The following is a 26,934-nucleotide window of genomic DNA, read 5'->3' on the forward strand; positions in this document are numbered from 1 at the left end:
ATATAATCCCATGAAGGAAAATAAAATCCCCTCTACATTATTCTGTACATCAATGGCTGCAGAGAAAAGTAAAACAAAACTGTCATATTAAACTGAAGCCGGTGTGTCGTTGAGAGCCACAGACAAAGAATGAGCTTCAGTTCTGATGAGAGCAACACGGGGGGCTTCTCACCGCGATCACAGAACCAAAAATGGCATTCCAATAAAAAAAAAAAAATCAGAACTGAAGGCAATAAAAGCAAAGACTGGCCGGGTCCATCTGCAAAACAGTTTTACGTTCAACAGACTGGGAAAAAAAATACTTTTTCATTCATTCCAGCAACATACTTAAAACACAGGGAATCCCTTTCAGCAAAGAGTGGATCTATTTGTTGGTGGTTTCTCTTTTGATAAGCCAGTCTTGATACAAAAGAAAAACGTGATGTTTATTTCAGATGTGTGTGAAGGTGAGATGTGAAGGTGAAGCATGTGGCATGTGTGGAAGGGCTGAGAGTGAACAGCATGGCATAAAATTAGCATCAGGCTACTGACGTGAAGTCTAAAAATAGCCCAGCGTTCAGGTAAGGAGGAGTTCCTCCAGCTCAGACAGACTCTGGCATGCATGCAGCGGAGAACAGAAAATCAGGGCACAGCTGGGCCCTTCTTTACAGTCTGACCACGTCTCTGCCCTCATCCACCTTCATGATTTCCCAAAGCCTCTCTGCTGACATTTAAAGCCAGGCAGACTTCCTCGGCGAGCAGCTCTGCTTGCCAACACATCGTCCGTCTGAGGGACTCTGCCATCCTCTGTTAAAGGATGTTTTTTAATATATAAATGTAAAGCAATCTCTCAAAATTAAATAGATTCCTTCATCCATCCATCCATCTTCTAGTCCCAGGGAGTGGTCGCCTATCTCCAGCAGTCATTGAGCAGGGTACAACTAGACAGGTCACCAGTCCATCACAGGGCAACACAGAGACCACTAACTATCTAATTTAAATAGTTTCATGCAATAACAGTACAGGCTAGCAGCGATTGTCATCAGCAAGCTTTGCTTCCACATATTAAGTGCTGCTTGAGGTGAAAGGAATGCTAGAGATTTGGGTTATCCGTTGAGCAGCTTAAATGTTTCGATTAAAAACTAAAATGTTTAGCCTGCAGTACCAGGACATATCCTACTGGAATTTCTAAATACATTTTTTATTTTATATACAGTGATTTCATGTGAAAGACCAACAAAACCCATCACAACATAGGTAAAAGAAAAGGAGACATGGTTATCAACATACATCCATCCATCCATCCATTTTCCAACACATTTATCACTATTGGGGCCGCGAGGAGTGCTGGTGCCTATCTCCAGCCGTCAATGGGCAAGAGGCAGAGTACACCCTGGACAGGTCACCTGACACCACCAAATAAAATCCAGTGAATTTAAATGTGTTCACAAGTCCCCTTATTAGTATCCTTTGCTGTCAGTGTGGCTCATTACAGAAGGTTCAGTGTCAAAGAGTTATAGCAAATCTTGCCTTTTAAGTCGTGCAACAATTACTGTGAGAAGATGGATTAAGCACCAAAATACTGGATGTCTTCATATCATAACTGTTCTGACTTTTATAGGTGTGGAAAAGTTGTACAGACACCAAAACACCATTAAATGGAGCAGCTGAACAGTCTAGCTAATGCTATTTATGTATCAGAAATCTCACCAGTTGCAACAACAAATATATTTCTCTTATCCAGTCCAATCTATCAGTAATCAGTTCTGATGGGGTACATGTTACCTAATCAAGGAGCTCCAGTTGCATACTTTGTAGAAAGGAAACAATTCTCAGCAAATTGTTCTCAGAATAACATTTACATTTCACCTGTAAAATGTCTTGATTATGTTGGATCTAGTTATTCATAACTAATTTTTTTTTAAATATTAATGATTAATTAAGTGCCAAAACAAATCAAGATGAATAAACATACATGAAGTCTAACTACTTAAAGAGAAATTCAGGAGACAACTGAACTGAGTATGAAACATTCAGTCATAGGAGTGAAAGATGTGCAAATGTGTGGAAAACATCAGATTTCAGATTTCTGAGGGTGGAGGATGAAAGAAATCATCATGAATATTATTAAGGTTTTCTGCAGTACTGCCTTGTTTACTACTTTTTGTGAATGGTCCCTCATTTCCTACCTAAAGCAGTATTTGGGGAAAGAGATAAATTGATTTCCTCATTCTGTACCACTGTACCACGAATGAAAAAAAAGTTTTTGGAGAAGCCAAAAGCAACAGGGCTGTAGGACTGCCAAGTTTTATATATTACAACTGGGCCACAAACATCAGCAAACTAAGACGTTGGATATCCTTCTGGAAGACAAATCAGGGCCTTTATGGGCTGGTATGGAGACAGACAGTGATTCAGCAACCTCCCTTACTTTGCTACTGCGTTCATCAATGCCTACAGTCCAGCCTCCCCAATGCTTAATGCTGTTGGACGACATTCTCTGAAAATTTGACACCGATTTAGGAGACATTTTCATCTTGGACAACTAAGTATGTTTTCACCTTCAATGAACAATCATCTTTTCCAGCCATTCCAAAAATGATGCAGTATTTCAATGTTGGCATAAACAGGGTGTGGTTTCTATTAAAGATGTATTTGACAAAGGTATACTTATGTCCTTTGATGAGTTGCAGAAATGCTATGATATTCCAAAAATCCACTTCTTTAAATTTGTGCAATTTAGAAGTTTTGTTGTCAAGCATCTTGCTATTGCATCATCGGCAGTAAAAAATGTAATAGATGAAGTACTTGCTCTGAATCCCTATGCAAAGATAAATATTTAAAAAATATATGTTATGATCCAGAATATTAATCCTTTGCAATGGGACAAGACAAGAATAGTTTGGGAACGGGATTTGGGTGTGAGATTACCTGGGCAGTTCTGGCAACACTGTCTAGAACATATCCACACGTCCTCTGTTGGCATTAGACAATGTCTAATACAATTCAAAGTTTTGCATCATCTGTGTTACTCCAGTGATAGAATATATCCCAGCACGGACCCAGCATGTCTGAGATGTCATGTAGACCAAGCCACCTTAAGTCATATCTATTAAACACTTTCTGGAAAAATGTTTTTAAGGTCATTTCATGCTTGTGTGGGAGAACATTGACACCTTCTCCCCATGTAGGCGTCTCCGGGATATTCCCTCCAGAGGTTAGAGTTACTAGATCACAAGCTAAAGCAACAGCAATGTGCTTCAATAAAGGCTTGCACTTTTTCCTCCTACTTTTGATAGTTGGATTAAAGAGACATTTTCCCTGCTACAGTTAAAAAATAAAGTACAGCAGAATGGGATGTCATGAAAATTTTGCAGAGACATGGTCATTATTTACCGAGTTTCTAAAGAACAGGGATGATTATTAAAGCCAGAGAAGCTTCTTGAAGGCCACGTGGCAGCCCTGGCTTCCATGTGCATGCATGGAATACTTTTCAGCAGCTAGAAAGCAGGAAACATTCTAGACCTAAACTGTGGTACAAAAAGGAAGGACATTCAACCTGGCAGTGCAGCATGAGAATTTAAACAGAGCCTTCCTTGTCGCCCACTTATTTCAACAAATTGTCCTGCTGGCTGGGTGGGCCATTCCCTGATGATGTTAACGTTACGATGCATTACAGACTCTTATGTAACATCAGCTGAACAGGAGCTGATGTGTCTCTATTCAGGCGACAGAACAAAAACCTGGACCAATGACCTGCTGCATAGGAGCGTTTAAGCAAACAGAACAATGCAGTATACAGACACGGTTTCAGTGTCATATAAATGACAGTAGTAAGCTTTTATGACCTAAATGCGAATAATGATCATCTTTGTTATCATTTCAAAACACATTCCAATAAAATTTGCTCTCTGCAGTGAACCCATTCCTCTGGCAGTGGGCTGCCAATGTACTGCAATGTGACTCAGTGTGTTTTTAGGTTTGTTAGAACATCCATATTATCAGCTTAGCCACTGATGTTTGGTGGTTTTACCATCTTCCCATGGTTATGTTTTTAGCGCTTGAGTAAATTTCATTTTACCATTCCCAGTATAGGCAGTGCTCACAGCCGCCTCTGCGCGCTCCGATCTGTTCTATTTTTGTTTCTGCACCAACCTCCTGTTTTCATGCAACTATTTTGAGCCAGCCCATAATGGGGAGCAGGCTGAGATAGGCAACAGCGAAGCTAAGAATAGACCATCAGGTAGATAGCTGAGCCTTTTCTCTCTCCATCCCCCGCATCACAGTGCAGCACAATCTTCCCTCCATTCATGAATATCAAGGGCGGAGTTTCTTTCTGAAGCTCACACTGAGCTAAAATTAGATCCTGGCTGAAAACCTCGCCCACATCTTTAGGTGGCTGGGATTTCTCTGGAAATGTTCCTCTTTTTATACTGTATCCTCTATCTGTCATGTAGGTTCTGTGCAGGGAAGACAAAGTGCATCCCTTTCTTTAGAACACAGCTCACTGATAAATAAAAATGACAATAAAGAACCTTGTATAATTTGTGCTTTAATGCTGACATCATTATTGTTTAAATTGGCTATTGCTTAACAACGATATTATTGCCATACTGTCTAACATTACCTCCTCCCCCCCCCCCCCCCCACACACACACACACACACACACACACACACCATGACAAGATCCCCATCAACAGTTTCTGAAACATTCAGACCAGCCTGTTTGATACAAACAACCACACCACCGTCTACAGCCAATAAATCTCAACCAAATGCATTATTTAAAATACAGAAAGTCTTCTTCATCATGCCTTAATGGATTGTTGCATTTGTTGCACTCATCTGATGGGATGATTGACTAGTTGTGGCAATAAATACTTACATTTATTGATAGGGACACAACATATTTAAAATAGAGATTGTACTGATTTTATGTTCATATGTCATTAGACATTTCAACAAAGTGTGCAGACCCTCATCAGACAGTACATTTCTCCCCCCTGCATCAGTATAAATATGTGGGGGCGGGGCCCTGGTAAAAACTCCTATTTTTTAAATTCAAATTAGTATCTAAATTAAAAATGACCCAAATGACTTCATCACTAAATTGCTCATCAAAATCCAATTGACTCCCCACATCCTTCCTCCTTCCCCTCCCTCCATCATCACCTTTACTGACAACTTCATCCTTTACTTTAGTGCAAAAACGCTGTCTGTCTACATGGATTCTGGCTCAATCATACAACCAAGGTGCATGCAGGAAGTTAGACATTTTCCTCTGCCTTTTCTATCATTGGCTGTTTATAATTATTGTGGCACACCATTTTTTTGTCTAAACCTGTAATGGCCTGTATACAGCAGGTACCTATTATGTTTAAATATTTTTAGAACTAAAAAATGTCAGAAAACATGTCTTTTTACATTGTCAGTTTTACGTCATTCTGGCTGTTATTAAAAGAAAACGGGACCATGTCACCATTATTTGCAAAGCACTTTAAATAAACCAAGGCCCACAAAGTCCTGTATGCATGCAAAGTGATGTAAATAAACAAAGAAAAAACAAATCAGACAAGTTAAAAACAGACACGTTAGAAAATAGACCAACTAAAATAGACCAACTAAAATAGTAAAACAAAGTGTACTCGAATAGAAGAAAGTATGAGGGTTTGAATACCTACTAGTGACACTGGACATAACATTTTATTTTTTAATTGATCTTTATCTGCACATTCAATCTGTTCATTCTAAATGACCGCAACACAGAGTGGCTATATGTATATGTGTGTGTATATATATACATGGTTATTTAAGGTTAAGTTTATTTCCCATTCAGTGATATTTCATGTGTAGTGTAGGACCTGCCTAGGTTTCTAAGTCAACTATGCTACAGAGGGAAGATACTCTAAGCAAACCATGTGATTATATCAGAGAACAGCCCCTCTGCAGGCCTTTTAGTGAAGCTGCTGGGAGTGATCAAATAAAGGATTATTACTCAGTCAATAAATTCAGTGACTAGAGCTCCCCCTAGAGCCAGTATGTGGTTTGTCCCTTCTTGACGTCTGGGTGTAAACATTGTTTAACAAGGAGTACAGAGACCCCCCCTATAGAATGATTTAAAAGTACTCTATGAGTAAAATGAAGTAAAGGCCTTAAAGTCTATTTCTATGGAACACTGCACTAATGCTGGAAAATAATGACATTATTGCCTGCCCACAGAACACTCATAATGCTACACACAGGAGACAGTGACCTGTAAGAAATCCAACAACACATGCCACTTCTTTTGGTTTGGACCCAAACACGTTTCTGCCATTGAGACGACACTATCTGGGAAGTGGAATCCAGCCATACGGGCTAAAAGGGGACCATAGTGGCACACATCCCAACCAGACACATAAATCCAACAATTACTTTCTCACCCTAAAACAACAGCTAACATTCCAACGAAGAGCAAATCATTCAACCCCAGACAAGTGAGGGAGGGGTAAAGAAAAGGGACTTAATATATGTTTTTTATTAAAGCGTCTGGCTGGTGAGAAGTGTGATTGATGGTAGCCTGTCGCCCTGATACTTGACACCCTTTCTGCGTCACCGCCTGTCATGGCAACATCAATCCCATCTGGGGAGCATTAAAATACAGGAGCTACCGGGCAGCGTGAGAGACGGGCCTGTAAAGCAGGACTAGCTGTCATTTGAACCTTCCTTCATCATTCCCAGGCCTTTGCTGTGACACAGCCAGATGGAATTAGTTGCACCCAAGTCAACTTGCCTTACAGGTTCAGCCATTTATTCAAAAGAGACTGAAGTCATCGCAGCTAGAATCTATTTACTACATGAAACACATATTTGAGCTCAGTGACGTGGGACAGAATCTGAACCATAATGCTAAGTTGAACTCATTTACTTTTTTTTTTTTTTTTTTTTTTTTACATAAAGTCAAAATGTCAAGATTTTTCCATCTGAGATTTGTAAGAATTACAATTAAGATGAATTGCATATAAATCACATTTGAACAAAGTGGGACACTTTGGTTTTTAGGTAGGTGAAAACACAAGGAACCAAAGAGAGCTTGCATGGCTGTTTTTGCTCTGCTTGTGACTGAGGTTCTTCCTTAGAGAAGGGTTAACTTCTTGTTTCTCTGTTCTCACGTATCTCTACCTCACCATCAAACTAATCTTACCATCTATGCAGCAGCTAATATTCATGCAATGATTTACAGTCTCCTCCTTTCTGTGCCACACGGAATGAACAACATCCTGTTTAGTTCATTGCAGACATAAACTCAATAGCTTTTCACTAGACATGCCGCAAGAAATTGGTCACTGGTAAATAACTGAAAAGAACAAGTTGCTGAGGGATGAAATCCTTTTAGCTATCACCAGCATCAGCGAAGTGTTTAGAGATCAGAAAGTCAGATACAGCACACTAGCTACCTTCTAAAAGTTTGTTGATTGATGCTGCTACTTTTAAACCTGAGCAGCTAACATATTACAGCAAAGTTGCTCTATTTGGAGTTCAGTCCACAATCTCATGGTCCACTGCTCCAGCCTGCTGCTGCTATAACGACATCATCAAGTAAGTCCAAATTATTTATATAGCCCTTTTTACAGATAAAAACATATAAATAAGTGCTTCACAGTATATAAAATCCATAAAGCAAAGTAGCACATAAAATGTTAAAAACATGATGAAAAATACAGAGAATAATTTCAAAAAGTAAGCAAAAGAAGCTCCAGTGTGTGAAATTAGGGCCCAGGACCTTTACCGGTCAGTTTAACAAGATGCGTTTTAAGCAGCGATTTCACTGAGACCTCTGAGTCTACAGTTCTCATGCTCAGGGAGAGAGTCTCAGAGTCTGGGCACTACAGCAGCAGTCTTTAGCCTACTGGTGCGACCAGTGCAGTCACTTTAACTCAGGGACATCAGGACGATCAATGACATACACTTGCACACCGATTCACAATATGCTAATATTAGAACATTTGTTTTGCTACACATTTTAACCTGCATTGTCCATACAGTTTTCTTCATTGTTGCAGAAAACACAGTCCAAGACAGCAGTCACATTGTAAAGCCTGAGCCATCCCTGATTCTAAGTGCTGTGTTCCCTTAACACCCGTGAGCCTGCTTGACTCTGCACCATCTGTTGGCGAGGAAACACAGAAGAGGTGGAACATACACTCTATGTAAAGTCTTTGAATAAAGTATTGCAATGCAATGTGACCAGCCTTGTTTGCAGAACAGAAAAGAGGCCTTGGAAACCAATGCCAAAACACATGGAACCTCACCCCCCCCCCACCACCACCTTTTTTTGTTTGCTTGTGTGTGTCTATAAAACTATCTAAGGGCTAAAAAAATAAATAAATGATTCTGCAGTATCAGAATGACTCTCAGAAGTAGGTTTGGCTTCAGACAGCAACTCTTCTTTGCTCCAAGGCTGAAGGTAAAGCTGAAAGTTTTAGGTTTCTAATAAATACACTTCTTAAGCTCAACTCAACATCACTCATACGCAGTAAGACAAAGTGTCAGCTCTGTAAAACTCTTAATCCACGTTAAATTACTCACGCTCTCCGATGGCCAGCAAAGTTCCCATTTCTATCAGCTCTCTGAGGTTTGTTGAGAAAAACAAATCTTTCTGAATTTTTCCATCACCTCCATTACTGTCACAGCTGCCAAACGCTTTCTGTCTTTTCTGGTTGCAGATAGCACAAAAAGTTCATGGATATAAGCAGCCTGTGGACAGTAAATGTATCATTAATTGTAGCTGAGAAATAAATTGCACCTGCCTAGAGGAGTAAAGTACATTGTTGTTTAGTTTATTGTATTGCATATATTTGCAAGCCTAATCAGCACTAGACTTCTGTACTTAAATACAGTTTCTAATTTATATGGAAGTATACTTATACCAGTTCATCTTGGGGACGGATGTCATATTTATGCTCAAATCTGAACAGAATTTTCTCTATTATAAACAGGTTCAAAATTCCTCATACTCAAATGTATAAATAAATACATTTCCACTAGTAGTTGTTTTACTATCCATCAGAGTTAAGGTCCAGGCCATTTCAAAAGCTTAATGTGAGCATGTGTTGTCCATTTGGAACATGCAATCGTTTCTAAGGTTCAACCATTAAAGTTTCTTTGAGGGGAAGTTGAAGAATCAGGTAGTCCTCCTTTTTAACTTTCCACCCAGTTAGTGCAACAGACCGTTATAACAGAACAACCCCATGACATCATGCTACCAACATGCATGACAGTGGGTAATGTGTTCTTACATCTGAAAGCTTCACTTTGACCAAATATCACAACCGTTGATTCATCTGAAGTGAAGTTTCTCAACAAAAAAAAAACAACGTATCTGGCTTCTCCATAAGTGCAGCTGCACACATCTGGTAAGAACTAATTTGATTTGTTTCCCAGATATGTGTGATGAAGATCATTAAATGTATTTCTGTAGCAAAGAGAAATGGTCAGGAAATTTTCTCAAATAAAATTAAGACTTTTGTTCTGTGTTCAGAAGGAGCAACAACAATGGAAATGTCAGCCTTTACCTGCTGGCAAGGCAAATACATTTTAGAACCATTTCTTCCACACATAGATGCAAATACAAGAAAGTTCCATTTCTATAAAACCTTGGTGTTGCTGAGCTCTTAAAAGGAAAGATTTAGACATAGAAACGATTCTGCAGTACATTCCTGTACAGCTTTTGTCTGGTCTGCTTGTGTCAGTGTGGGTGTTCCCGGGTGCATCTATGCATGTTGAGGTGCAGTCTGTCAGATGTACAGTCAGACTCCATAAAAAACTGCAGTCTTTATACAGGCCAGAGTGCTGCTGGAGATACAAAGCATCTGTTGGGCACATGCCTGCAGCTTTTTTTTCTCAGTTTGTACTTTATAAATTCCACAGACCATTTGCAAAATGATATGGCGGTGTCTCCAGGTGTTTGTGTTTTGATTTTCTGTTGTGTTTTAGCACTGGTTCTTTTATAGTTACTGGATCTGTTTAATTTGTCATCATTAAGGGTTTAAGGTTAAGTGTTTATTTTTCCTTTTGCAGATTAGGGAGTGGGTTCTGTCCCTTGTTCACTCTATTATTTTTCTGGTATTATATTCCGTTAGATTTCTTCCAGTGTTTCTCTTTCTGCCTCGCTCTATCATTCTCCTTCTCCCTCAGCTCTCTGCCCTCATTGTTCTCCGCTGTCGTTCAGTTACTCATCTGATTACTTTCACATGTACTCCATGCCTTCTCTGCTCCCTCTCCCTGTATATAAGCTGTCCAATCTTCTCTTCCCATTTGCTGGTTCCTCCAGTGTTCTATCCTCTGTTCCTTCCTGTTTCCCTTATTGACGTACGTCTCCTGCCACCTTGTTTCTCCATGCCCTTCTTATTCAGCTCCCCTGCAACGTCTGTAAGTTTCCAAATTCATCATGAAATATCGTCTTCATCCTCTGCATCTGCGTTTGGGTCCTTCCACTACCTGGTCATGACAGGAGTACCATGTAACTGCCCTGCACTTTGGCATCAAAACTCCCTAACTTATACCAAACAGTTGGTTAAAAGTCATTTTAAAGTGACACAAAAATGTGCTGAAACATACAACAAATTAAAAATCCTAAAGTAAAGTTGAAAACCTGCTTTGGGGCTCGCCCATCCAATAATCGCTGCTCCATGTTTGATTCCTTCTAATGGAATGTCATTTGCTAATGATTTTCTGCCTGGGTTGTATAAAATAAGAAGGTACCACTGGCCTCTAAAAAACAGTTGCAAACAACTTCTTGCATAACATCTGATAAGCAAAGAAGCAGCTTGAGAATTGGGACTGAGGAGCAGGATGTAAACATATCCTTACCTCACAGATTATATGGAGGCACTATGCAGCTAGGAGTCTAAAACATCACAATAGCATCAAATGCTCTCAAATAAGAAGCCATGCTGAAAAGAAGGTTTAGCCACGGCGCAACAGATCAAACTACAGGTAGCAGGAAGGGATCCTACATGGGTTTTATTATGTAAAATCAAACAACACAAAAGTCTAATTCCGAACACTTTTCAAACACTATGTGCGAACAGCAGTGACAAGTTTATAATAATAAAAAAATAAATAAAATATATTGTAATAATCTCCTTAACAGAGCAGAATGTGGGAACAGAGGCACCATTCAAGAATTTACTGTAACAGCATATATGACAAATAAGTATTATGGGAAATGCTGGTGTGGAAAATCTGAAGGACTGAAGGATGTTTGTCTAAGTTTTACAGCTGACAAAAGTCAGCAGTTTATAGATTTTTCTCTTCTAAAAAAGAGAAAAAAGGTTGCATTATTACAGAAAATAAGAAATACAGAAATTCAATCTTTCAATCTTCTTAAACACAAAAATATGTCTTCCTATTAATGTCTCAAGCACACAATTAAATGCAAAGATTATTTCACATCTGTCCTCAGACTTCTAGGTTCATTTCCCCTTAACCCTATTTTTACACACTGTTCAGAAGAAATGAGATCAAGCACAGTATGGTATGGTTTCAGCACAGTGTTGCATGATGTAAAACATCATTTTTTGCAGCTATAAATCAGTGGAACGTCTTCCCAACTGGATCAGTCTCATGCGCAGATATTCGTCTTTCTCACGCTACAGAATGTGTTGGATTCTATCACAGCAAACTTCAGCTCATGTATGAGCTGCTGTATGAGTGAATTAATGAACAGTAGGGTATGGACTTGACTGATGTGTAACTGGGGTTGAACGGTTTTTGATTATTTTGATGCTAACACTCTATTTGAAGCTTTAGTGAACTGGTCATATTGTGCGTTATTTGGACTTTCTGTTGGTATGAATTCGTTGGAAAGGAATGGTTCCAATAAAATCTATCTTCTCCTGTGTTTTACAAGGATATTTCTTATTGCGCAGTTTAAAATCTAAAAATTAACTGAATACAAAAGTGTCATAACCAGTGCAAGATGTACCAACAACAGAAAGATTGAGCTCCTGTTAGAATTACAGTAGCATGAAGAAAACCACCGCTGGGCAGCGGATTTCTGAGCCACTTCAAATCAGAGCAGTATTTCAAACAGAAAAACGACCTTTGACCTCACCAGCAGACTTTTTTGCAACCAGAACCACGTGCAACCTCTCAGAGCCAGCGGGAGAATCTGCTCACACACACATTGTCCATGTCTGGGTGGTCACAGAAAGCAGAAGAAAGGAGTGACAGATAAAAAGAAGTGAGTGTGAGGAAGTGATGTAGCTTTTAATTACCGCCTGCGTTTGTGTGTGATGTCTATGGGCCTGTTGACGGCGCGCGGTGAGCCCTGAATGTTCCCAGTCCGCACAGTTACACTCCGCTCCACAGAGTAAAAGAAGCCGCAGTTCGCCGGCACACTCATCTTTCTTTAGCCTACTTTCTTTAAACCGTCCTCACCCTCCTCTTCTGGGTCGCTCGGCTGTTCTCCCCCTCTTCGTGCTCCTCAGCTTGTGGCCGCTCTCATCCCTGTAAAACCCGGCGCGCTTCCTTGTCTGGTTTGTGCTGTCAGGTCGTCCGGCTCGCCACGACTTCTTGAGGGTTCTCATCCCCCCGGCAGGAGTGGAAGGCAACTCTAGGACAAGGATCTCTGACACAGAGCCAGGGTGACTGGGTCGATCCAATCTGCCGGTGAAAATCTGGCCCTTCTAAGATTAGACCTGCAGGTTCGGAGTTTATGCTTTCCTGAGACTAAATTCCTCTGAGTCGTGCTTTCCCAGTTTGCTGGATAGTCCTACAGGCTGAGAGAGCGCTTGCTATCACCCTCGGCATTAGTCGGCCCCACATGTACATCTTGTCTTTGCTCGGAGTCTAAATGTGGCTCAGTCTCTACCCTCGCTCACTTTCTGTCTGCTCCCTCTCTCTCTCTCTTCTTGTGTTTCCCTCTGATCTCTGTCTGCTACACCTCTAATCACAGAACAAATGCAGACCTTTCCCTGCTACCATAGGCCCGTCCTTTGTATGACTATTCTTTGTCACACCCCTTAGACTGTGCACAGATCTGCGTAACCTGTTAGTGTGTAAAAGACTGTTTATTGTGTGTGTGTGTGTGCAGGCATGTGACTGAGCAAGTGTACATCACATTAAAAGTGGGAATGGGTTTCAGAGGGAGGCTGGAGCTCAGGACTGGGGGTGGGGTGGGGGTGGGGGGGTGGGGGGCTCTTGTCTTCCTTGAATGTTAAAGTTCCTGCAGCCTGCTCCTACACTCCTCCTCTGTCTATCTTGGCTTTAGTTCTCTTTAACGCAAACAGTGCGGATCCTGAAGCAGTGGAAGGACATATTATCCTCTCCAGATGGAGTGTGTCCTCTATCTGTGTTAGAGCGTGTATGCGTGGCAGTAAGCCCTGTCTGCTTTCAGTAAAGCCATTGAAGACAGAAGGAGTATGATAGGGTATTATAGTAAGCAGCTCTGAGGACTCGGCTCACTGCGATCACACACACACACACACACACACACATGCACCCACTCTAAATATTGTCAACTAGACAAGCTCAGGCATGAGCATGTAAGGTCATTCACTGCCAGCGGCAGACTCTAGAAATGTGAAAACTACATTTGAAACCTTTGCTGGCCTGCCTTCTGTGCTTTTCATGAAGGTACGGGACATATCTGACTGAGGATCAGCAAATCCATGATTCCAATGCTTATCCAGGCCCAGTAACTGATATTCAGATCTAAAAGAAAACTTTTTGCAAGCTACATTGAACATACTTTTAAAAATCCTGTTCTGCGAGAGCACTCAGCCCAATTTAAATTCGACCCAGTCTATTGTGCATAGCAAATCTGACCCACTAACCTCTTCTTCAGAGAGATATTGTGCAATCATATGGCAACCATGAACAGGCAGACACCCGTTCCTCTAAACGGTGAACCAGTTTGCTCAGGACAGAAGAATGCAAAAGGATCCCAGACGCAACTTTTTGTTCAAACACAAATACAGGGATTTGCAAAAAGTATAAATATGCACAGAACCTTTTCCGGACTTTTTCACATTACAACCACAAACAAATTAAATTTTAAGGGATTTTATGTGACAGACTAAAGCAAAAGGTAGGGAGAATTCTATCATATAAAATAAAACACATTTAAGTTTGTTTTAAGGTAGTAAAATGACAAAATGTCAGAAGGCTTAAAGGACTTTTGCAAGGCACAGTGTGTTGTCATATTACCATCAGCCCCTGGTCTTTCATTTATAATTTTGAAGCATGTTATGATCTTGAGAATAGAACAAATATAATCCAGAACACAAGTTGTGTTTGCAGGCTCGGGACTTGTCAGTTCCAAGGCAGCCTCACCCAAAGGGAGGCTCTCCATTATTGTAATCTCTCTTTTCATACACAGATGGTTGAATAATGGAGCGAACCCAAGCCCTTTGTTATCTTACCGTGTTCAGTTCTATTTCCTGAGACTGAACAAAGTAAACTGAAGTATTTTGTATGTCATTCTTTTGTTTCTTTCTTTACAGCAAGCTATCGTTTGCTCTTTTCACTTTGTATTTATTTCAGTGGTTTCCAAAGGTTTTGTCACACCAGAATCATCAAGCTGGAAGTATTTGTGGGCCTGAATTTATTTATTTTCATTAAAAATATCAAAAATAATCAAATAGTGAGTTTCTTTAGTTTCATTTGTTCAATCATAAACAAGGTCCGAAATATTTTAATGAACAAAATGGTCTGATTTCGGAAGAAAAGAGGTCTGTCAGCTGTAGATCTGAAACACTAAAAGGGGTTTTGCCCATCTGATTTATCAAAAACAAGGGGACACAATTTTCCACCCTGTCATAGAAATGCTTGCTGTATTAAAGCTGCAGTAGGGAGTTCTGGGAAAACCGTGGACTTAGCCTGAAAGTTTGAACAAGCACACCTTCTAAGTCCCGCCCCCTTGCTCTCTGCTGCTACAGCCCTCCTCCACAGCTCCTCCCCCCTAGTGCAGCCAGCCTGCTGCTCAGATGTTTATCCTCATTTTATTACGGGCTCGGTCTAATTCTTCCTACTTAGCTTGCTTTTTCCTCATCGCCCTTCTTCTGTTTACCTGTCTTTGTTTTCTGAGTAGGCTATTAGAGGCTGTTTACTATAATTTTATCTGCTTAAATATAACATTCATTTTACTCCTAGCTTCAGAGACGGAGAGATGAAGGCTATTCTAGGTGTCAAAAGGAGAAACAAAGGTGTACACCATGTGACTGCATGTTCAGGATGCCTTTACATGATTCTTATTGCAGCAAACAATAAGATGCAAATGGCTCTGTTTTCTTATTCCTAACAGTTGCATTCTTCCTGTTCTAATATTGTTATAATATAAGAAAACTTTATTTTCATATAAAAGTAGAACAATGAGGGATAGCTGCTTTCCTTGTCAACATTCTTTAAACCTGCAAAGAAGAAAAATGTGGCTAAAAATATTTTTCTTTTCTGCTAGTTGAGCACGAAGAACTATTTCCAGAAACAGAATTAAAGTTGAGTGGAATCAAGCATCATGAAAAGACAATAAATGAAGGCATGGATGGATTGAAATAGAAAGTAAACCAGTATAAAGACTTGACAGCAGAGGTGTCAGAATGTTCTTTTGTTAAAATAGCTGAATAACATTGACTGTGACACAAGTTCTTCTCGTTTTACTTTATATTTTATGATGCTGGGCTTCCGTTTCTGTGATGTATGGAGGAAACTTTCACTTCAGGAAACGTAACTAGGCTGATCAGAAGGGCCCATCACAATGATAAATGATATGCAGCCCTGCAGTAAAAGGGCTTTCTAGAGTCTACATCAGGAATGGCATTTTTTAAATATAAATCCAATCAAACTGGTTTAGCTACTGCTTCTGTAGTTTCACCTTAGACTTTGACAGGTTAGAATTAGCTCTTCTCTCAGCATGTTTTGCTCACCAGTGTCTCTGTCCGCTTATCTTTAGTTGCATCTTTGTCAACAGCATCCAGCAAGCTACTGACTGATTACCTCAGTAGTTGCTCCAGTTTTGCGCTTGATAATGTTCTGAAATGGAACCTTTTTTTAATTTGGCATTTTAAGCTAAATTGTTTAAGCAACCTGAATAACTGTTAAAGTTTCACAGCACAGTATAGGTGAAGGATGCAGTTTCTGATTTTGTTCAGCTTATATATTCTATATATGGAGATTTGAATACGTGATGTTACTTTGGTGCCGGCTGCCCAAATGGAGATAAGATAAAGAAGAGGTATAAAGCTAAATTTACACTTCTGTCCTGTTTTGACCTGTTTCTATGAAATATAATTTGGTTTAAAACATTATTCTAAGTTAAATAGAGTGGACATGCACACATACGCTGTGCAGCGCCGCCACATTAAAACACTTAATTGGCTGTACACCAAAGGGGTTCACAGTGTTCCATGGATCTACGTCAGCATGGTTGTGTTTGGTTCTGCTCAGTGTCTTCGCCTTGCACTTGAGACAGTTTCAGTCTGAAGTCCTGGTCAGTTTGGTCGAAACTATTTGACACAGAACATTTTAAAACTGATAAGATGACAAGGCACAAATTCTGGATGAACCCTTAGTTGTGGGTTCATCAGCCCATTCTTGGCACAGGGGCCTCATGATATCATTAGCTGGCTTCAAGGAGGCTGGTTAGCATTCCTGAACCACAAGCTGTTTCATAGCTGTTTCGTTAGGGCAGTACTGTATGTCAGAGTTGTTGGGTATAAGTCAACATGATTTATTCATGGTTTGGCTGGAAACCAGTGTGCGAAATACCTGTCAATATTTGGGGGGGTCCCCATCTCCCGGTTGTTGCGCAATACCGATGTAAATTTTCTCAATATGCAGTAGGCCTATAACATTACAATGTCAAAGTCAAAGTTGGCTTTAATGTCAATTCTTCACTTTCACCAGACATACAAGGACTCGAGAGGACGTTTCTCATTCACCAATAGTGAAACAGATAAAGTGCACAGGCACAACAGATAAGATCAGTTCCTAATACTAAAATTTAAACATTTTTAGTATTGATTGTTGTCAGCATTACGTCTTTCTTCTGTTTGGCACGCACATGCCTAATTTGCATACGCGAACAGGATTGGCTGGTTCCACTTGGCAAAAAACAGAACATATTTCCCCCTGGGATCATTAAAGTATGTCTGACTCTGATTCTGATATTTGTGAATAAATGTTTTGAATTTTAAATACTGGACATGTTGAGCTTAATTTTTTTTTAGTGACCATTAGTGACAAAAAATATTATAAATATAAATATTTCCTTTTTAATTTTTTTGACACAATTTGAGACCCCCTTTAAATTTTGCTTTTGAGGCTTTCAGGGGTTCTCATGGGTTAATCGGGGGGGTCGAGCCCCCCCGCAGTATTTAGCACTCTGCTGGAAACCATTCTGTCATGTGTTAATATGTACATTAATATTCAGTTATATTTTGACAACAAATGTGATATTTGTCTAAAAAAACATTCAACCAGAAAATCTAAAATGTAATTCCTTGTTTAAAAAAATGTCATACTTGCCAGTTAATGTTGAATATTGACCAAAAAGGTTTAACTTTGTGATCTAAAGCAATGCAGTACGTGGAAGTAGGATGAGCTCTGTGCTGCTGAAAGGGAAATATTTAAAGCTACTGTCAATCAGTTTTTTTCTATAACTGTCAAACTGGTTTCTATCTTAACATGTCTGTTGGCAATCATTACATGCATTAGGTGGGTCTAAATGGGACTTACATCCAGTTCTGTCACATTTTTCAAATATTTGTTAGGATGCACCCTGTGTTGTATAGAGTGTGTATAATGGGATGAAGAGTGCAGAATTTACAGTGTTCTGCTGAGGCCCTGTTTCCATGACAACGATCAACTGAAAACGGGAATAATTATCTTTCTATTAACACATCTACAAGAAAACGTTTTATTTACAATCTCCATCCACACAGCACTGGTAGAAAAGTTGAAAATGGGGTAATCTTCCTTCCATGCCACTATTAGGTGGTATGTTGTTTGAAACTCAGCAACATGTGCATGCGTACAAACACTCCCTGCACCACCACTAAGTCACACTGTGCTTTTACCAGGGGTTTCCCATACAGGCAGATTCCATTTTTCCTGTTTACACGACGATAGTGACATAGACGATTTCAAAATGTTACACTCCGGAAGTCGTTTTCACACCGTGGCATTCTCTGAGAAAACACGCCCCGTGTGGTGCAGAAGAACAGTAGAAATGCTGCAAAACTTTTCAGTTTTCATCAATACACATCTGTTGTGTTTACAGAACCCTTTTTCAGGACTGTATGTGTTACTTTTCATAGATTTTGTCCAAATTTCTTTCTTGAATGTTCAAAGGCTAAACGACTATCCAGGGCTTAAAGTTCAACGCTATACTGGTGTCCTTATTTGTCAGTCAGTTATTAGTCAAATTAAACCCACCCTTCTGACTAATTAATTATTAGGGAGAAGGTTTTGCCTCCTGAGGTTAGAAAATCTTTGTCAGGCCAAACGGAGTGTCTGCAAAGTGCAATACGAGATTAAGTAACGTTATTAAGTCTGGGTCAGTGCTGGTACATTTGACTAAATCTGTTCTGTAGCAGGGCGCCCAAATACAAAATATTTGATTTGTCAGAGATGTCATGTTCATTCTGAATTTTTTTGATCAATTAAAACAGTGTGAAGACTAAATTGTGTATGCTACAGATTCAGCGGTATGAAAAATGACCCAGGTCATGTGTGCAAACCAAGCCCAAATCATCAGCCTTCCACCATCGTGTTCAACAGTTGTTTTAATGGATTTTACGGATGTACTGAGTTGGATTTTTGCCAAACATCCAGGTAACACAGAGTCAAAACATTGTGTGAGCCTGGAGCTCTGTAAGCGGCCTATATTTAACTAGTGCAGTCTTTTTAATTCACTATGCTTAACTATGTACTGTAGTAAAGCCCCTAATTCAATGGCCTGGTATCTGCCAACATGGCACAGAGTTTAGGGTTCATTTGGTGCAGGGATTGATTGGATGGCAGACTCTTACTCATGAATACCAATGCACTCATCAATAGTCACAATTATGTACACCTACACAGAAATCCCCAAATTCAAACATGTAACTAAGGGATTCCATGCAATCAATCAAATATAAGGAAGCCTCATAAACAGGTTGAGAAATTACACAAATTGGTTAAAATGAGGTTGATAAAACTGTGGGTGCACTTATGGTTGTATAAGTATTAAAAGCCTGCTTACATTTAAAAAGTATTTATTTAAAGAGGAAATTAAGAGCTTTAAAAAAATTAAATAAATAAATGAGTGTGAATAAAAATTAATAAAAGCTTGAATTCTATCTTAAACAGAAGGAAAGAACAGGATGCCACTGCAGTGAAAATAAAACAGACGTAATGGGTTCCCATCTAGGAATGTAAGTTAAAAGGTGAGCTGCTGCATTGTGAACATATTGCAGGTGACTAGGGGTGACTGGTGGACATAGACGGCACTGATAAAAGCGTGAACAGTCTTCTCCCGGTCACAGCGATTTAAAATGACTCGCCCTTAGTTTAAAGTCATAGGTGATACAAACCAGACAAAACAACAGACGTGAACTATTTCTCAATTTTTTTTACTCTTGTCAAATATGTCACTTAAATTATTAGTCAGAACACCAAAGTCAATGGTAATTTTATTGCCGAGTCAAATTCATTCTGTTTGTTCATTTAAAAGCAAAAATGTCTGCCTTAGCCATTGTTTCATAGGCGAGATGCAGTCAAAGAGACAATATTGTGTATTACTGTTGACATGTTTAGGGTATTTGTTGGCGGACCAAAGTGCAGGCAAGAGTTTGGTAGTTGCATGATGAGGTGAAAGGTGTTTTATTAAGAATAAAACAGCTAAACTTACAGACAGAGCAGGCAAAGCCGAAAACATGGTGCAACCCAGAACAGGGGAGCACAATGGAGGATCAGACAAAGAGGAACAGGAAACTGACTAAATTCATAATGAACAGTAAACTAAACAATGACAAGAAACTAGAATGAAGGAACATAATCCAGTCTATATAACCTAAACAGGAATAAATACTGCAAGGTGAAAAGCTGACAGAAAGCACGATCCCCAGGAACCTAAGACTAAAAACAACTCCTGGGGATTGTAGTAAATGTATCATGTCTTTAATGGTAAATAAATCTGCAAACCATCTGCATAGAAATGTAAGGAAAAAGGCAGAGGGCCTAAAATGGAGCCCTGTGGCACCCCACATATAAGAGGAGCAGTATAGGGGGAGAAGTCATTGAGCATGACAGAAAAGGTTGTATCAGTCATGTAGGGTGTAAAACACTTCAAAGCTGCACCATGGACACAAACATAGTCATATAGACAGGAGGACAGAGTGGTGCACAGCGTCAAGGGCTGATATAAAGTCCAGAAGCAGTGGAGCTACTGGACCATTAGGGTAAACTGACAGAGCAATGCCGTGATCAACTCCTGTTACAGCAGATTCAATACTATGCTGGGATCTAAAGACAGATTGCAATTTTCTAAAACGGCATTTTCATTTCTAAATGGTTGAATATGGATTAAACATGGATTTCGGAACTTTTGGAGAAAAAAGGTAAATTGTAAATGGGTCTAATTTTTTTACAAAACCAAAGAAAATCTGTATTCGTAAAGCTGTGTAAAAAAAAATCTATGCCGTCAGCACACAGGGGAATTCTGATTATTTAAAATTAATTTTAACTTTTTTAATGGGGGAAAATCTTATGTTAATAAATAATTCTTTTCACAAAAATGACCAGAGGCAAAATTTCCATGGAAGTTTCCATGCAGCTAAAAGGTGTCAACAGTTGAAATTATACAATGAAGCTATTATGTCAAAAGATAATAAAACAATGTAAATATATTTTTTTATTTCTTTATTTTTACTTTTTACACAAAAACAGCATGTTGAAATTTTATTCAATAATCACTGGAAGGATTTTTGGTTATCACATCAATTAACCCCTTCTTATACTTGCTGAGTAGCGTTTTACCAGTTTCCTCTGGTATTTTGACCATTTCTCTTTGGTGACGATAAGTTTTTAAAGTTTGGCCTCCTTGTCATCCACCTTATCTTTTGCTCCTTCCACAGATTCTCAGTGACATGACTGCAAAACGATAATAAACTTAAACTTCCAGATGTTTACTTTAAACATCTGGAAGGGCTTTACAGAGTCATGGGTTTAACCAGTTTAATGAGTTTATTGAGTTTTAATGAGTTTAACCAGTGTGCAAAAACAGAGAGGGGGGGGGGGGGGGGGGATCATTTCAAAAGTTTTATTAATGAATACAAGTTTTATTAATAATGGTTAGCTAGCAGGTGCTCTTTCAGGTAGCTAGCTAGATCCAGTAGGTTAGATTATTGTTTTTAAACTTGCGCCATCTACTGTCGGGACTCGGGAGTGGGTATTAATTTACTTTAACCGCTTCGAGCAGAAAGTGTAATAATACTCTTTAAAAACAAACAAAAAATAATTTACAAATGTGAAGGACACAAGACATGTATTAATATAAATTTTTAAAAATCCATAATATTTCTTATTCAGTTCAGAGGGGGGAGGAATGTATCCCCCCCCCCCCCCCCCCCAGGTATAAAACATAAATGACCACAGGGGGGGGGGGGGGGCATCACAAACAGAGGGGGGGAGGGGAGGGGGGTAAATCCCCCCCCTCCCCCCCAGCATATCGCATCCAGGGTTAAACTGTAGATATGAGCTGACACAGTGGCCCATATATTCTATCCATTTGCCTCTAGACTGGATGAGGTACCATAATTATCTTTTCATCAGTCACAGTGAACAGGCTCATATGTGGGGCAAGAAACTTGCGCCAAAGATTGGCATCTTCAGACTACCAGTGGTGGTCTCGTGGTTAGAGAGGAGGGCCCTTGCATCATGGAGAGGCTGCAAAGTTCTGGGTGATCCTGGAGATTACAAATAAAAATCTGGTGGGCTTAACTCTGGTGGAGTTATTTCTTAACGTGGTTTTGTTTTTTAATAGAAAAATGGACTCAACCTCTCTGCAAGATTGTGCCACTGGAATAAAATATTAATATATTGAGGATTTTTACTCATCTATACCAGCTGTGCTGACAAATTTGTCTGGGTCTGTTTGACTTGGAAATCAAACATAAATTAATATAGAAGACAAACAGTTTAAATGTGTTCTATATGTCTTAAAACAGGTTGTAATTGTGTAGTAGAAATGGCAGAATATGATGAGAAATAACAATACGTGATGCAGATGAGTAACAGGTAAGTAATTATTTAAATAAAAACAGGTTGAGATCCTGACAGTTATTTTAGATTAAATAATAAAAAATAATAAAAAAATCAAATCTTCAAGAGCCCAAAAACTAAATCAGGGTATATTACAAGTTTTGTGTCTTCAGTCTCCAACTCCCACTTGGTCTGCAGTCTTCTACTATCTGAATGTAGCTTAGTTAGTTTCTCCCTCTAGTGGTGACAATCTATTTGTCCTGAAAGCAGGCCAGTGTCTAAATACATGGTTCAGCCTTCGTGACTAGATGTGATCGCTGGACTGGATTCTGGACTTTGACCTTTTGACTTCCACTAAATCTAATGACTTATTAAAAACTAATTCAAAGTGCTGAACTTTAAACACAGCAGTTCTGTGGCTTTTCTGTCGAAGTGAGCAGGAAATACAGTAAAGCAGCCTGTTTTGAAACTGAGCACAGTCACCGCTGTCCCGGACTGCAACTCAGGAATCGATGAGGCTCTAAAGGCAATTAGGGAAATCAGTCATGCTTAAAATAGGGGGTACAGCTGTGACGCACGGCGCTGCCGAGCCGCCGCAGCCTCACACGGGCCGTATTGACTGCTCTGGGACTGTGCTTGGAGAGGGGGGGTGGTAGCTATATTGGGACCTCTGACATTGAGACTGTTGCCCTTTGGTTAAATGGCCTCACTTGACACTTTTGTTTTCAGTTCTTTACATCACAATCCATTGTTTTTGTCCACACTGTATTTCTCTCTTTGCTGTTCGCACAGTAACAGCCGAGCCACTCGGCCTCTCTACACCCGCTCCTTATCGCTGACCTTAAAGCGCTATCTCAGCTGCAGCCTCACTACAACCTCATCACCACCCTTTCCCCAGTTGGTCTGAATTATCTCCTTTCACCACTCCCTCGTTGCTTATACTTCTCTTACTCTCACCCTACACTGGTTTTTCTCCTCTATCATTTTCAACTTCAGATAAATAAATACGGCCACAGCAGCTCTAACCGACATCCCATGATGCCGTCTGTCTCTGAGCCCTCAGCTGAGTCCCAGGTCCAGCAAGAAGCTGTAGGAAGTGGTGAGTGCTGCAACTCGCCAAATGGCCCGTTGAACTTTTTCACATTTGTTCCATCACAGCCACGGTTGTGTTTAAACTGGGAATTCATGCGATAGACCAACTCAAAGTGTTGCACAATTTAGAGGGGAAACAAAATAACACAGGGCTCTCAAGCTTTTTGGAAAAACAATGTCAAAACACAGGTGGGTGTTCGTAATCAGTCTCTTCACTCTGACACCTAAATAAAATCAAGCCTGTCTAAAGTGTGGCCCGGGGGCCATTTGTGGCCCTCGGACTGATTTTACACGGCCCCTGACTACAATTGTTATTACCGAGATTAGTTCATGACTACAAAAGTTTAAGAACTCATATATCTTTCATTCATATAAGGCAATGTGTGACATCCATTTTAGATTTTTTTTTTATTAAAGATTTATTTTCTGTAAAAATCAGACTGCTTAATTCCTTTTATTAGCATATTACATGCTTAGTTTATTGTTAAGCATGTAAAATAAAATAATTAAAAAAACATCACAATGAAGTTGTACATGGGTTTTAACATGTTTTATAACAAAAAAATCTGAAAAGTGTGGACTACATTGTATTCATCCCCCTTTACAATTTATACCCCTAAATAAAATCCAGTGCAATAACTGGCTCTGAGATCAGAGGCATGCGTGTTCCTCTGTGGTGTACTGGGCTACGTCTGCAGCTTTGTTGCAGGGGGATCCAAGCTCAAATCCTGGTTGCATCAGGAAGGACATCCAGCAAAAAGAAAACTCTGACAAGCCTGCGTGCAAGTCATAATGACTTGCACACAAAGGAATCTATCTGTATGTGTATTTGACTTATTCTTAGGATAAATCCAGCTGTTCTATCAAGGCCTCAGAGGTTTGTTAGAGAACATCAGTGAGTAAACAGCTTCACAAAGTCCAAGGGACAAAGCAGACAGGTGAAGAAGTTTAAAGCAGGGTTGGGATATACAACAGTATTCATCATCTGTGGATGGAAAGAGCATGGCTCAACTGCACACCTACCAGGACATAGCTGTCTGTCAGAACTGACAGGCCAGGCTGTTCTTTCTGTCCTTTTTGCAAATAATATGTTTGAGGGAAAATTATTTCTGCACATCACCCTGAACTCAGCGTTATAATGTGTTTGACGTTCTGTCCTTCTTCATCATCAGAGTAAGTTATAGCTCTTTTGAAGGTGGATGGAGCTAAGCACGTATTAAATCTGGAAGAAAATCTACTAGGTCAGGCGTCATCAAGCTTTTTAAACTGAGAGCTACTTCATCTGTGTTGTGTCATACAAAGGGCTACCAGTAAAACCTTTGAACTTGACCAGTCAAAGTTCACCGTAAATTTATGTTAAATAAATACATCTTTCATGCTGTGTTATAGATATTGTCATTTTTAATCTATATAAATGTAAGTGTGATGTAAGTGGGACGACGTGGCACAGAGGTTAGGGAGTTCGTCTTGCAATTGGTGGGTTGCCGGTTCGATCCCCTGCACTGACTGTCTCTGTCGTTGTGTCTTTGGGCAAGACACTTCACCCACATTGCTTGCTGGCAGTGGTCAGAGGGCCCGGTGGTGCCGGTGCATGGCGGCCTTGCCTCTGTCAGTGTGCCCCAGGGCAGCTGTAGCTACTAACATAGCTCACCACCGTCAGGGTGTGAATGTGTGTGTGAATTACTGAACTGTAGTGTGAAGCACTTTGGAGGTCGTCAAGACTAGTTAAAGCGCAATACAAGTACAAGCCATTTACCATTAACAAGAAGAGTAACAGAATAGAATAAAGTTCTAGATGCAGCTCACTGGTGGATTGTGCTTTTTCAGAACAGGCTGGTGGGCACCGCATCTGGTGCCTGTGGGCACCATGTAGGTGACCCTCTGTGTTAGAGACTGCAAAAAACAGAGTGAGGTTGAGGCTCACCTTCCAGCACTGAAACCCAAATATGCAGCCAGAACTGAAATGGAATGGTTAAGATTGAAGAATATTCATGCGTTAGAAAGACCGATCCAAAGTCCAGAGCTAAATCCAATGCAGTCTTTGGCAAGACTTGGAAAATGTATGTTCACAGAGGCCCTCCATTCAATCTTGCTATGGCTTAAGCTGTTTCCAAAGATAATAGGCACATGTTTGAGTCTAGATACTAAAAGCTGGCAGAGAGAAATGTCAAACCTTTGCAGGTGTAACTGCAGCCACAGGCGGCTCTCTAAGAGTGTGCTGAATACAACTGCAGGTCACCTTTTTCATGTTTTCTCTCACTTCCTCTTTAGAGTTTAGCACTGCTCTGTGTTTGTCCATCACATGAAATCCTAACATACAGTGAAGTTTGGGGTTGTAACTTAATGAAATGTTGTTGTTTTTTTTTAAAGTTTGAGGGGTATTCTGGCAACGCAATTTATTGTGGAGGTTGGATGGGATGAATAGTGTCTTGGTACTGTTGGTACAACTGAGGACAGGAGGTGTCAGTGTGATCACAAACACAGCTTTGTTCTGTGTGTGTGTGTGTGTGTGTGTGTGTGTGTGTGTGTGTGTGTGTGTGTGTGTGTGTGTGTGTGTGTGTGTGTGTGTGTGTGTGTGTGTGTGTGTGTGTGTGTGTGTGTGTGTGTGCAAAGTTGGTCATGAAGAGTTATTGACATTCACCAAACCACGAATAAAGAAAAGTTGTGGATGAAAAATAGAAGCAGCTAATGGGATGGCTTCCTTTCTTTCTAGGTAGGATGTAACATCTACCCATCAGGTAATAAGAGAATAGAGGCTTGTATTGTTGCCCTCTGCTCTTCTGTATTTCTAGATGTGGTGTAAAATCACCTGCTTTGATCTCCTCATATGATCCAAAAAGGCTCACGGCTGGAGCAGTTCTGATGACACTCGCGAGGCACATGCCTCATGCCCAGGGTTCAGAAATGTTTGCTTCACCACACATTGCAATAAAATTGCTATTTTTTAATTTTCCTTCCCCTTTCAAAGTGAACGATTCTTTTTTTAAAGGATGCTCCTGTTGTGATGGTTTATCACCTTAGCCTGATTTGTTGTGTATTGTAGATTTGGGTGTTGTGCTGTGCATCAGTATGGATCCTTGCAAACATTCTAATCATCTGTAAATGTCCTTAGCAACCGAAGCTGCAGGGATTAGATTACTGATTACTGTTGATTATTCAGATTATTATCTTAAATACTGGGTCAGTCGGTGAAATCAACATTTACTGCCTGGAATTTAGGAGACTTGCCACACAGTTCTTTGGTGGTCTGTTTTGTTTCCTGGACAACAGCTGATGAAAAATGTCAGCACATGTGCTGTTCTAATGAACCCTCTCTTATGTTGCCAAACACCTTTCTTTAAAACGGGGATAGTATGCCCAGGGCACTGTGCAGATTTGATTTTGTACCTAAAATAGCGTTTTACTTGTATGCTGAAGGGTTTCATTTGACCTCATCTGAGCACCTTCTTCCACATATCTGCTGAGTCCCCTACATGGACAGGACTTCTTAAAGCTTTCTTTTAACAATGACTTTGTTCTTGCAACTCTCCCACAAGGGCCAAATCTTAGGATTTCTGTTTACCAATTAGGTGAGCTATGAAGGCAACTAGACGGACTTTATCTAGGGGTATCGGTCTTTTCAGATTATTACTTGTAAA

At 39.9% G+C, this 26,934-nt stretch overlaps 1 protein-coding gene across 8 annotated transcripts in view; it reads right to left on the reverse strand.

Moving 5' to 3' along the window:
• pde4ca (phosphodiesterase 4C, cAMP-specific a) overlaps positions 1 to 26,934 on the reverse strand; it is a 63,961-nt gene that overhangs the window by 14,938 nt on the left and 22,089 nt on the right. The window contains exon 1 of one of the 8 annotated variants that reach the window (XM_036137857.1): positions 12,404 to 12,901. The exons of 6 other annotated variants lie outside the window; for them this stretch is intronic. In XM_036137857.1, coding sequence (XP_035993750.1) covers positions 12,404 to 12,552 — 149 coding nt within the window. In that variant the 5' untranslated portion in view covers positions 12,553 to 12,901. Of the gene's footprint in view, positions 1 to 12,240; positions 12,902 to 26,934 lie in introns of those variants that run through there. One more of the 8 variants, XM_021322078.2, reaches the window with a different exon arrangement.

Source organism: Fundulus heteroclitus, chromosome 6 (assembly GCF_011125445.2).
Source record: "Fundulus heteroclitus isolate FHET01 chromosome 6, MU-UCD_Fhet_4.1, whole genome shotgun sequence".
NCBI classification, from domain to species: domain Eukaryota; kingdom Metazoa; phylum Chordata; class Actinopteri; order Cyprinodontiformes; family Fundulidae; genus Fundulus; species Fundulus heteroclitus.